Below are 11720 nucleotides of genomic sequence, written 5' to 3' on the forward strand. Positions count from 1 at the left end.
CCCCCCCCAGCCACATACCCTCATTGCCACTCTCAGCCCCCCCCCAATTCAACCCCATGAGACCCATCTGCCCCCAGGCGCCTCTATAACCCACAGACACCCCCAATCCCCTCAGAACACCCCATTTACCTCACACCCCCCCACATTCCCCTCAGGATCCCCTCAGGACCCCCCCATTTACCTCACACCCCCCCCATACCCCCTCAGGACCCTCCATTTACCTCAGGCCCCCCATAATCTCCTCAGGACCCCCCATTTACCTCACACCCCTCCCCCAATCCCCTCAGGACCCCCCCCAATCCCTTCAAGACACCCCATTTACCCCCCACCCCCCCCCAACCCCCTCAGGGCCCCCCATTTACCTCACACCCCCCCCATACCCCCTCAGGACCCCCATTTACCTCACACCCACCCCATAATCCCCTCAGAACCCCCCATTTACCTCACACCCCCCCCCCCAATCCCCTCAGGACCCCCCATTTACCTCACACCCCCCCCCCATAACCCCCTCGTGACCCCCCATTTACCTCACAACCCCCCATAATCCCCTCACACCCCCCCATTTACCCCACCCCCCCCCCCATACCCCCTCAGTACCCCCCATGCCCCCCCCCCTCACCGGTGTGTCCGGTAGCGCCGTCCCCTCCGTCCCCCATCGCTCCCTCGGCGCCGCCATGGCCGGGGCTGGCCGGAGCCTCCGGCCCCTCCGCCGCCATCTTGTCCCGCCGCCTCAGGAGCGCGCATGCGCGGGTGGAAGACCCGGATGAGGCCACCAGTGAGACGCAGACTGGATGCAGAGCGCCGCAGCGCCCCCTGGAGGACCGGAGGTCCCGCAGTGCAATGGGGGCGCATCCAATCCTTATGGAACCATGGAATGGTTGGGATGGGAAAAGGGATTTGAGGCTTATCCCGATCATAAGGACACTGGTGGCTCCAACCCCGTCCAACCTGGGGCAGGAATGGGGCATCCTCCCCCTTCAACCCATTCCAGTATCCCATCACCCTCCCAGTATCCCATCCACTTGGAGCCATTCCCAATATCCCATCCCTGTATCCCATATCCAAGCGCCTCTCCCGGATTCCTATAGGCACAGCAGAGCTCCTCCAGCTCCATGGGCTCCTCTGGTGCCGTTATCCCAATGCTGGGCTCATGGCACCACAGTGACCCCCCCAGAACCCACCTATGGGGCTCCATTGACCCCAATGGAGGAGCAGCACTGGCTTTCCTGCAACCTTTATTCCGCCGTTATTTACAATCCAACTATTAAAACTTTATACATTATTTACAAATTAAATAAGTCCCCAACCCAAAAGGGACCAGGAAATGGGTTTGGGGTGAAAAAACCCAGTTTTGGGTCAAAGAACACAACGTTTGGGGTCTATCACCCCCCAGTCCAGTCGCTTGAATGTCTTTGCTCCCTCCCCTCCCACCCCAAAACGAAGGAAAACGGGAGGAATCCACCCAAAACTCCTCCCATCAACCAGAACCGGCCACGAAACTTCATCATTTTGGCTCAAAATGCATAAAAATGAAGGGAAAAGGACAAAAAAGGAAGCTCTGGCAGCGGCGCCGCCACATTCCCATAGGATTCCATATGGATGTGCTCCAAAGTGGGGCAACGAGAGCCCAAAAGTGAATGCAAAGCAGAAGAAACTCCAAAAAGAGCCATTCCCACCTCAAATCCAAGGCCAAATCCGGCCTTTTCTGCCCCAAAAAGGCTCCGGATGCCGAGAAATTCCATTGATCCCTGAGATATTTGGGCTCCTCGAAGCCCTTTTGGGTTCCAAGAGGCACTGAAGTCATGGTGGGTATAGGGGCGGCCACGAAGCCAAGCGGAAAGTGCCAAAAAGAGACCCCCAAATCACCCAAAACCCCCATTTCTTAGTGCTGGGGGCAGGGAGGAACCAGTATAAACCAGTTTGGCCGCAGCCCGGTGCTGGGGGAGGAGGGGGGGGTTTATTGAGTCTCCAAAAGGGGGTTTTGGGTTAAAAACGGGTGATTTGGAGCCTGTTACTGTGGTTCAACCTCCCCTTGGCCTCAGTGCCAGCTGGAACAGGCAATGCTGGTGCTGCAGCACCGGATCCGCTGGGGTGGAGGTAGAGAAATAGGGAAAAGCAGGAAAACCAGGAAAACCAGGGAAAAATGGGCCTGGAAAGTGGCTCTTGGCCATGGCAGAAGGAGCCAGGTTTGGTTTTGCTTCCGGATACTGATGGAGGTGGGAAAAGGGATGGAAAGCGGCTTAAACAGGAGCGGTTCTCCCAGTATGAGGAACTGGGAATACTGGGAATGCCGGTGGGGTCAATGGGAAGGTGCTGCCAGTTTCTGTAGCCGGCGCCGGCGCAGCTCTGCCGTGTCTGGTTCCTCCATTGAGGATGAGCCTTCGCCTTCCTCTTCCTCCTCCTCCTCCTCCGCAGTGAAGCCCTCGGCACTGGGATCTGGCACAAGGAAAGGCACCAGCTCAGCCCAGTTACCCCATTAGGATGGGGCTCAAACCAGTGCTTCCCCCATCCCAATTCCCCCTTTATGCTGGGGCTCAAACTGGTGCTTCCCCCATCCCAATATCCCCTTTATGGTGGGGCTCAAACTGGTGCTTCCCCCATCCCAATTCCCCCTTTATGCTGGGGCTCAAACTGGTGCTTCCCCCATCCCAATTACCCCATTAGAATGGGGCTCAAACTGGTGCTTCCCCCATCCCAATTCCCCCTTTATGCTGGGGCTCAAACCGGTGCTTGTCCCATCCCAATTCCCCCATTAGGATGGGGCTCAAACTGGTGCTTCCCCCATCCCAATTCCCCCTTTATGCTGGGGCTCAAACCGGTGCTTGTCCCATCCCAATTCCCCCATTAGGATGGGGCTCAAACTGGTGCTTCCCCCATCCCAATTCCCTCTTTTTTGGTGGGGCTCAAACTGGTGCTTCCCCCATCCCAATTCCCCCTTTATGCTGGGGCTCAAACCGGTGCATGTCCCATCCCAATTCCCCCTTTATGCTGGGGCTCAAACCGGTGCTTGTCCCATCCCAATTCCCCTTTATGCTGGGGCTCAAACTGGTGCTTGTCCCATCCCAATTCCCCTTTATGCTGGGGCTCAAACCGGTGCTTGTCCCATCCCAATTCCCCCTTTATGCTGGGGCTCAAACCAGTGCTTCCCCCATCCCATCACATACCGGTGCCAGTATCCGTCCGGATGGTGCCGGTATCCGTCTGGATGGTGCCAGTATCCGTCCGGATGGTGCTGGATGCCTCCCCAGCACCAGATTGGGGTTGAGGAGGGGGCCGGGGTGACCTGTGAAGGGGAAATAAGAGCAGACCTCGAGTTTTGGGGCACTTTGGGTTGAATTCGGGGTAATTTGGGTCCCGCTGTGGTTACCCGATGGTGGCCAGGACCGTGAGGTACTGGTTGATCTGCACCATGGCCGCATCCAGCAGCGTGTGGATGTTCTGCAGGCACTGCAGCCGCGCTTCCAGGTGCTGCCGGTCGTGGCCTTCCATAGCCCGCAGCTCCTCTTCCGTGAGGCCGGCAAAGCCAGGGGGTGGCACCGGCATGGGGGGGAAGCCTGTGGTGGGAATGGGGTGAGGAGGATCCTATGGGAATGATGGGGGGGATCCCAAGCCTGTTGCATGGCTTACCAAAGAGAGGTGGCCACGGCATTCCCATCCATGGTGGTGGTAAGGGGAGACCTGGAGCTGGTGCTGTGGGTTCTGATGGGGCGGTGCTGGTGTCAGCGGGACGGGAGGCTGGGGGGTGAGAGGGAGGTGAGGGGGAGGAAGAGGAGGAGGAGGAAGAGAGGAGGAGGAGAAGAAGGGGAAGAGAAGAAGGAGGAAGAGGAGGAGAGAGGGAAAAGGAAAGGAAGAGGAGGAAGAGGAGGAAGAGGAGGAAGAGGAGGAAGAGGAGGAAGAGGAGGAAGAGGAGGAAGAGGAGGAAGAGGAGGAAGAGGAGGAAGAGGAGGAAGAGGAGGAAGAGGAGGAAGAGGAGGAAGAGGAGGAAGAGGAGGAAGAGGAGGAAGAGGAGGAAGAGGAGGAAGAGGAGGAAGGAGGAGGAAGGAGGAGGAAGGAGGAGGAAGGAGGAGGAAGGAGGAGGAAGGAGGAGGAAGGAGGAGGAAGGAGAGAAGAAAGAGGAAAAGAAGGGAGAGAAAGAAGGAGAAAGAGAAGGAGGAAGAGGAGGAGAGAGGGGGAAACGGAGAGGGAAAAGAGGAAGAGGAGGGGAAGAGGAGGAAGAGAAGGAGAAGAAGGAAAAGGAGGAAGAAAAATGAGAAAGAGGAAGAGAAGAAGGAAAAGAGAGAGGAAGAGGAAGAGGAAGGAGAGGAAGAGGAGGGGGAAGAGGAAGAAGAGGAAGAGGAGGAAGAAGAGGGAGCCCCACTTTGGCAGCTCCAAGCCTGTGGCTGGGTGGGGGTGAACTCACCAGTGGCAGCACCAGAGCCTGACGCGGTGTTTTCGGCACCGTTGGGTGGTTGAACACCAGGAACTGGTGGGAAAGGAGCAACCGGGGGCCAGAAGGGAAACATTCCCGGTGGGAATGGGGGCAGGATTCCCTGCGGATCTACAGAGGGAGACCAGAGCAGAGAGAGGACACCGGGTTGGTTGTCCCTGAGGCTTGACCGTCGCGGTGCCACCAGCACCATGAAGGGGGAGGAGGAGACTCACAGTTGGGGGGCTGAGGAATCGGGGGGGTCTGAGGGGGTGGGGGGGGTTGTTCCGGTGCTTCCGGAGGCGGCTGTGCCGGGAGCGATGCCCGGAGCACATCCATGCGGCACGTTGGGCACGTCTGCTGGCGCTGGAACCAGGACCGCAGGCAGCTGGGGAGGGACCACACCATAGGGTGATGATGGGGATGGGGATGGCAAAGACCCCCTCTCCCCCCCCCCCATTCCAGGCACTGGGAATGCTGGAATGGCACCAGCATTCCATACCCACCTGGTGTGGAAGATGTGGTTGCAGGGCAGGCGCTTGGCACCCGTCACCATCTCCTCACGGCAGATGATGCAGACGTTGTCCATGGCCTGCAGCTCCTCTGGGGTGGCATCGGGATACCTGTGCCGGGAAGCAGCGTGATCAGGAGCCCATTCCCACTGGGATTGAGGGGGATATGGGAAGGATGTAGGACAACCGCATCCTCCCCCATCAACCCAACCCTTCCTCCTTTGTGGCTCAATGGCAGGAATGGGGGATACCCCCCACCCCCAGCATCCTTCCCATGGTTTTCCCATGTGGAAAACCAGGGAATTCCTTCCCTTGGGATGTGTTTCCCACCACAGGGAGGACACTCACAGTGTGTTCATGTTGCGGATGGCCCGACGGGACATTATGGCATCAGTCACTGCCTTCTTGAACTGCCTGCAAGGAGATGGGAGCCCAGTGGGATCCATGGATCCGGAGCCTGGTGGGATCCATGGATCCGGAGCCGGAGCCCATCCCAGAGCCCAACTCACCTCATGGCCAGGTACATGGGGCGGATAGCGAAGAGGGGGAAGGTGTGGACCTTGATCATGATGGTCATGAAGGCCATATAGAGCAGGACTTTGACGAAGCCTGGGGGAAGGAAGCATGTCAAGGCCTCGTTCTTTGGTCAATCATGGGGGTTGGGATGGGAATTCCAAGGTTATCCCATTCCATGGGCTTGGTTGGTTGAGGTGGGATGGGACATCCAACGTTATCTGTTATCCTTGAGGATGGGGACCCACCAGCTTTGGAGCATCCCCAAGGTTGGAGATGCCATCGTCTCTCTGAGCATCCCAAGGTCTTTGGTCTCTCCATTCCCTTCCTTACCTTGGGGGCCCTTTGCTGGATGCTCTCCAGTATGTCCCCGTATCCCTCAGAATGGGAGATCCAGAAGTGGCCTCACCCCCCCCATAACCTCCCTTACCCTTCACTGTGCTCAAACCAGTGTCCACCAGAGCCCAATGGGTCTCATGCTGGACTTGGCTCATCCCTTCCTTGAACCTCATGGGGTTTTCCAGCTGGAAAAGGTCCCTCTGGATGGAGGTGCATCAATGACCTCCACCTGCTTTGCTGACACCAAGGGGACGCTCAGCTCCATCCCATGACGATGGAGCAGCCCTTGGGATGCTGCTGAGCACCCCCAACTCCCCCTCTTTGTTAATGGGTGGCCTAATTGCACTGCCTAATAACAGTTACCGGCCCACAAGCAGATGGGAACCCCCCTTTGCCCCCCAAAGGTGGGGATGAGAAGGGAATGAGGGGCCAGAGGCCAAGGTACCAGTGAAGAGCTCTGTGTAGAGCATGTAGACGGCTTTGCTGTCCCAAGGGTTCTCATTCTGCAGGTCGACAGAGTGCAGCACGTACTTGATGAAGATGGTGAGCACCATGGTCATGAGGATGGCATACTGCAAGAGGGCAGAGCGTGGTGGGCACCGGGACCTGGAGGTCTGCTTGGTCTCCATAAGGAGCTATCTCCTACCTCAAAGCCAAAGACGAGCTGGACCGAAGCTCCTCGGGTGAGGATGCTGTGGTAAGCATGGCTGACGAAGAGGAAGTCCAGGATTCCCAGCAGGAACATCAAGGCTGGGGCAGGAAGGGGAAGGAATCAGAATGGAAAGGTCCCAAAGGAAGCAGGTGACGAGCTCCACAGTGGGAGAGACCCCAAACCCTCAAGCTTTGAGGGTCACATCCCAAATAGAGCCCACCAGGAGAATGGGATCATCCAGGGTTGGACCCAGAGGCTCAATGAATGGGTCCTGGAAGCTGAGATACTCACAGACAATGCGGAAGTGGAAGAGCCAGGAGATGTTTGGGCTCCTTTCCATCTGCAAAAGGGAAGGGGTGAGCTTCCCCCCCCCAATAAAAGGCATTTGGGGGGGGGGGCATTCCCTCAACCCCCCCCCCAGCACTCACAAAGTCCACCCGGTCTTCAGCCAACCAATGGAAGCACTTGAGGAAGAGGAGGAGGGTGAAGAGGGCCACGAAGCGAGGGCTGAAGTCATCCCTGAAGACGGTGAAGGCCAAGCAGGTCTCAGTCACTGCATACCAGGAGCGCTCCAGGAGGTGCTGGCAGAGGGGAGGTGATGGGGGGTGATGGGGGGAGGCCCCATAGCCTCTGCCCCACACACTGGAGCCCATAATGGGGTCTCTCAGGGGTCAACCCCCCCCTTAGTTGGTGTCTGTAAGTCTCTTGGGGGTCCAAATCCCACCCAAAGTGGAGCCAAAGGCTTCTCAGGGCTCCAAATGGAGCTGAAAGTCTCTTGGGGTATCAAGGGTGGAACCTGGGGGGGGAACTGCTCCACCCAAATGGCATTAAAGGCATTTTGGGGTCTAAAATCCCCCCTTTCCCACCCCAAATGGTGCCTAAAAGTCTTTTGGGATTCAAAATCCCCTCCCAAACAGCACCAAAAACCTTAGATTTCAAACTGATTTCAAGCTTCCCCCCCCCAGAGGGCATCAAAGGCCCCTTGGGGTTCAAGTCCCCCTCCCAATGGTAACAAAGGCCTTATTTTGGGTCCAAAACCCCCTGAAATGATGCTCAAAGTCTCTTGACATTTAAAATCCCCCAAACCGGAGTCACAAACCACTCAGAGACCAAAATCCCCCCCAAAACAGCATCAAAAACCTCTTGAGGTCCAAAATCCCCCTTAAATGGTCCAAACCCCCTCCCCAAACAGCATCAAAGGACCCCCCCCCCTAAAAGCACCACATCCAGCATGGAATTCCAGCCATTCCCACCATCCCTCACCTCCATCTCTGCTGCCCTCAGCTGCCCAAAGAACACTTTGCCCATGAACTTCCCCAGGAGGAAAACCAGGACAAAGGCCTGGATGTAGAGAACCTGCAGGGATTAAATGGGAATGGGAAGGAAGGGGATGAGGAAGCACAACCGGATGGAGGGGACACATTTGGCTCCCAGGGAATGCGGTTGATGGTCCCCATTTTGCCCCCCCCCCAAAAGCAGAAGTGGGGTGAATGCCCCATAGCTCCCAATGGGGCGAGCACTCACGGCCATGCTGGGGCTGGATTTGGTGAGGTAAACCACAGTGGGGTAGAACTGGTGCTTCAGGTAATAGGCATGAGCCACCACGGCCGTCGTCAGCGCCAGGCTCCCCACCATCACCACCGCCGTGCAGAGCATCTCCCCGGCCCGGCCTGCCATGGCCAAGCAGGCCAAGAGGGGATTGTTTTGGGGGGAAAAAGCACCGTTTAGGGTAAAATGAAAGTTAAAGAGCCTCTTCCACCCCTTTGTGGTTAATTCACCAAGGAAATGAGACCCAAATGCAGGAAATGGAGCTTTTCTGCCCCAAAATGCTCCCAACCTGACCCCTCCACCCTCAGTCCCCCCCTTCCCCTCTCCCCATAGCCCCTTCCTTGCCCCTATCCCCATCTCCCTCCCCCTTTATCCCACCCCATGTCCCCCCCCTTCCATCTCCTGCTTCTTTAGGTGCCACCTCCATGTTCCAGACCTCCAAGTGTCCTCCCCCCCCAATGTCCCCCCCCACATCCCAGCCCCCCCATACCCCATTCCCAACCTTCACCCCCCCCATGTCACCACTCCTCTCTGCTCACCCATAGCCCCCCCACAGCCCCCCCATGTCCCCCCTTCCATCTCCTCCTTCTTTAGGTGTCACCTCCATGTCCCAGACCTCCAAGTGTCCCCCCCCTATATGTCCCCCCCATAACCCATTCCCAACCTTCACCCCCCCTCTGTCCCCACCCCCCTCTGGTCACCCATAGCCCCCCCACAGCCCCCCCCATGTCCCTACCCCTCCACACACCCCCAATACCCCCATACCCCCCCCTTGCCCCTACGCCCCCCCCCACCCCACCAAACCCCCCCCCATCTCCACCTATGTTACCGGTCCCTCCATGTCCCATATCCCCCCCCCCCTCCGGCTCCCCCCGAGCCCCCCCCGGCCCCTCCCCCCCCTTCGGTCCCGGTGTTACCGGAGGCCCCAGCCCGGCACTCACTCGGACCGAGCCCCGCCACCGCCGCCGCCTCTCCGCCACCGGAAGCCGCCTCAGAGAGAGCGACACCTCACTTCCGCCTGGGCCGTACCAACCGCTATGGGGGGGGCGGAAAAGGGGGGTTCACTTCCTCGTTGCTTCCACACAGCACTTCCAACCTCCCTGCGCCATCATCGCTTCCTTCAGCGGAGCTGATGCGGGTTCTGCTTCCCCGTTAATCCCCTTAAATGAGGGCTACGAAGCCTCGCATTGCAAAACCACACTGCCCTTCTCCCCCCCGCACCCGTACTTGGTACGGTCCGAGCGGCTTCGGGTGGGCGGAAACGCCAAGGGTCCCGTGTCTCGCTCTCATTGGCTGCTCTTGACCAATCAGAAAATTACCCCGTGGGCGCCGACCAATCAGCGGCTGTTGCTAAGGGGACTGGGAAGAACTGGCGACGAGTTGCGCCAGGCCTCAGCTCCCCCCCGTAGCCACCCAGAGAGACCCAAATTGAACCGAATTCGCCTTTTTTTGCCCCATTTTCACCCCTCGCACCACACCCGGACCCCTTTTTCCTCCGTTTTTGCCTCAGAAACCCTCCGCCTGTTCCCACCCTTCACACTTCCTCCCAGCCTATCAGCGCCGCCCAGGCAGCCACTGCTCTCCTCTGATTCGCTATCATCACCCATCATCCCGCCTCTGAAGGTGTCTCCGCCTTCTGATTGGCTGGCTCCGCCTCCGGGCAGCCTATAGAAGACGAGCCCGGGGAAGGGGGCGTGGTTTCTTTGCGAGCGCTGTTCAGGTGAGGGAAAAGGGCGGGAAAGGCGGCGCCGCTCCTTGTGGGGCTTCGTCCCCTTTATCTGTGTTATGGGGGGGAAAAAGGGACCTCCATGAGGTAAATTCCCTTTATTTCCCTTATTTAATGCGGGGAGGCTGAGTTCTGGTGCTGCGAGGCGAAAAAAGAACCTTTAAAATCCCTTTATTTCCCTTTTTCTCCTCAGTTTGTGAGGGAGCAATATGGCGGTCGTCGCGGTGAGGGGAGTGGGGTTAGAGGGATATGGAGGGGGGATTCCAATCGCTGAGGGCTCCGTGTCCGTGTTTAATGCCCTTTTAATCCTGCCTTGGGAAGTGGAAGCTCTTTGAGGGTAGAAATGAGGAGAAAAAACCCATTTTTTTCAACATTAACGCTGAAATTCAGTGCCCGTGAGCACAAATACATCATTCTGAACAATAATGTGCTGATACGGGACTAAAACCCCTCTTTTTGTCATCATTTGGGGTGGTTTGTGAGGAAATTCTTGGTCTGTGCCTGAACACGGGGGTGATTTTGAGGCAGTGCCTTGAAATGGGAGAGAAAAGGGGTTTTTAACGTTTATTTCATAGTTTTTATTGTTCAGTCGATGAGTTTTGAGGCATTTTGGGGCTTTTTAAAGCAGTTTGGCCTGGGTGCTCCCTGTGTACGAAGCAGGCACCATTCCCTTCATTTGGATTCATAAATAACACCAAAAATAACGAAATATTAGGAAAAACCCCAAACTGACACAGAAAGGAGTGAGGAAAAGGGGGGAGTGAGGAGAAATTGGGGTGACTTCGATTCGAGGGGGTCTTTTGGCACCGTCAGCACCCAAAATCTGACTGGAAAATAGGGATTTCAGAGGATTTGAGCATAAAATGAGGATTTAATGGTGGTTTTCATATGTAGAAGCCTTATTTCAGCCTGATTTGGGGCTGGAGGAGGGAATTCTTCACTGTTCCTTTGGTGTTTGAGAACAAAAATGGGTTAAACCTGAGTTTATTGTAATAATTGGGTGGTTTTTTTTGTCTTAAAAACACCTTTTTCACCTTAAAACCACTTTAAATAGTAAATAGGCAGAGAAAATTGGGTCATTCCCAACCTGAGGCTTCTCTAGGGATGAAGCCCTCGGTATTCCCTGCTAAAGCTCACTTGCACATTGGCCTCAACCACCATTAAACCTCGTTTTTAAGTGAAATCTCTCATTTGGGGCAGTCTGAAGAGCTTGGAAATGGCTGGAAATGGTGGGTTTGGGCTTCAAATGGGGCTTCAAATGGGGTTATTGCTTGCTAAGGAGCCTGCCTCCATTGGGGGCAGTGTTGGGGGGGGTCCTGATGCTTGGAACTGCTGGAAAAAGCAGGATTTGAGGCAAAAGAGCTTCTTAAAACTGCAGGTTTTTGGTTGGGTGCGAGATGCTGCTGCTGTGTCACCTGTCTCAATGGGGGGGGGGGGATTGGATGGCTCATTTATGGGGCTGGGGGGGGAATTTGGTGGTTTTTGGGGTGCTGGGTCAGTTTTGAGGGAGTTTGGGTTATTTTGGGGAGGATTGTGGGGTTTTAAGGGTTTATTCTTTGAGGGGGGTGTTTGGAGTGTGATGTGATCGAGTTTTGGGAGGCTTTGGGGTGTTAAAGGGTTTGGTTTGGGGGGGCTTTTGGGGTTTAAGGGGCTTGGGTTTGGGGTGCTTGGTGTGTCCTTTTGGGGGGTTAAAGGGCTGGGGGACTTGGGGTTATTGGGTTTTGTTTTGGGGCATTTGGGCTGGTTTTGGGGTGCTTTGGTTTGGTTTGGGGGGGCCTTGAGTCTTTGGGGAGGGGCTTTGGGGTGTTTCAGTGCTTGGCCTGGTTTTGGGGAGGCCTTTGAGCTTTTTGGGGGGTCCAGTTGGTTTGATTTGGGGGAGTATTGAGGCTTTTGGGGGTTAAAGGTTTGATTTTGGGGCCCTTGGGGGGCACTTGAGGCTTGCTTAAAAGGTATTAAAGGCTTTGGGGGGGGGGCTTTGGGCTGCTCCTCACCTCTCCCCTCTCCCACAGACCAAGCCCCCCTTCC

General features: G+C 56.5%; 1 protein-coding gene across 3 annotated transcripts; it reads right to left on the reverse strand.

Moving 5' to 3' along the window:
• Positions 1-1218: 1218 nt before the first annotated feature.
• SYVN1 (synoviolin 1) lies at positions 1219-8951 on the reverse strand. Of its 3 annotated transcripts, none has more exons than XM_034071826.1 (16): positions 8911-8951; positions 7946-8091; positions 7685-7777; positions 6850-7002; positions 6713-6761; positions 6416-6519; positions 6215-6341; positions 5427-5526; positions 5266-5331; positions 4912-5028; positions 4642-4793; positions 4400-4537; positions 3628-3735; positions 3368-3554; positions 3165-3283; positions 1219-2436 (listed from the first exon to the last, which is right to left on the reverse strand). In XM_034071826.1, the coding sequence occupies exons 2-16, from the start codon at positions 8075-8077 to the stop codon at positions 2300-2302; spliced, it is 1782 nt and encodes a 593-aa protein (XP_033927717.1). In that variant the 5' UTR covers positions 8078-8091; positions 8911-8951; the 3' UTR covers positions 1219-2299. The 3 variants fall into 3 exon arrangements, with proteins under 3 accessions (XP_033927717.1, XP_033927718.1, XP_033927719.1); XM_034071827.1 differs by lacking the exon at positions 8911-8951 and adding an exon at positions 8887-8904; XM_034071828.1 differs by lacking the exon at positions 8911-8951 and having other exon boundaries at positions 3628-3699; positions 7946-8077.
• Between the last annotated feature and the right edge of the window lie 2769 nt (positions 8952-11720).

This window comes from Melopsittacus undulatus, chromosome 22 (assembly GCF_012275295.1).
Source record: "Melopsittacus undulatus isolate bMelUnd1 chromosome 22, bMelUnd1.mat.Z, whole genome shotgun sequence".
NCBI classification, from domain to species: Eukaryota; Metazoa; Chordata; class Aves; order Psittaciformes; family Psittaculidae; genus Melopsittacus; species Melopsittacus undulatus.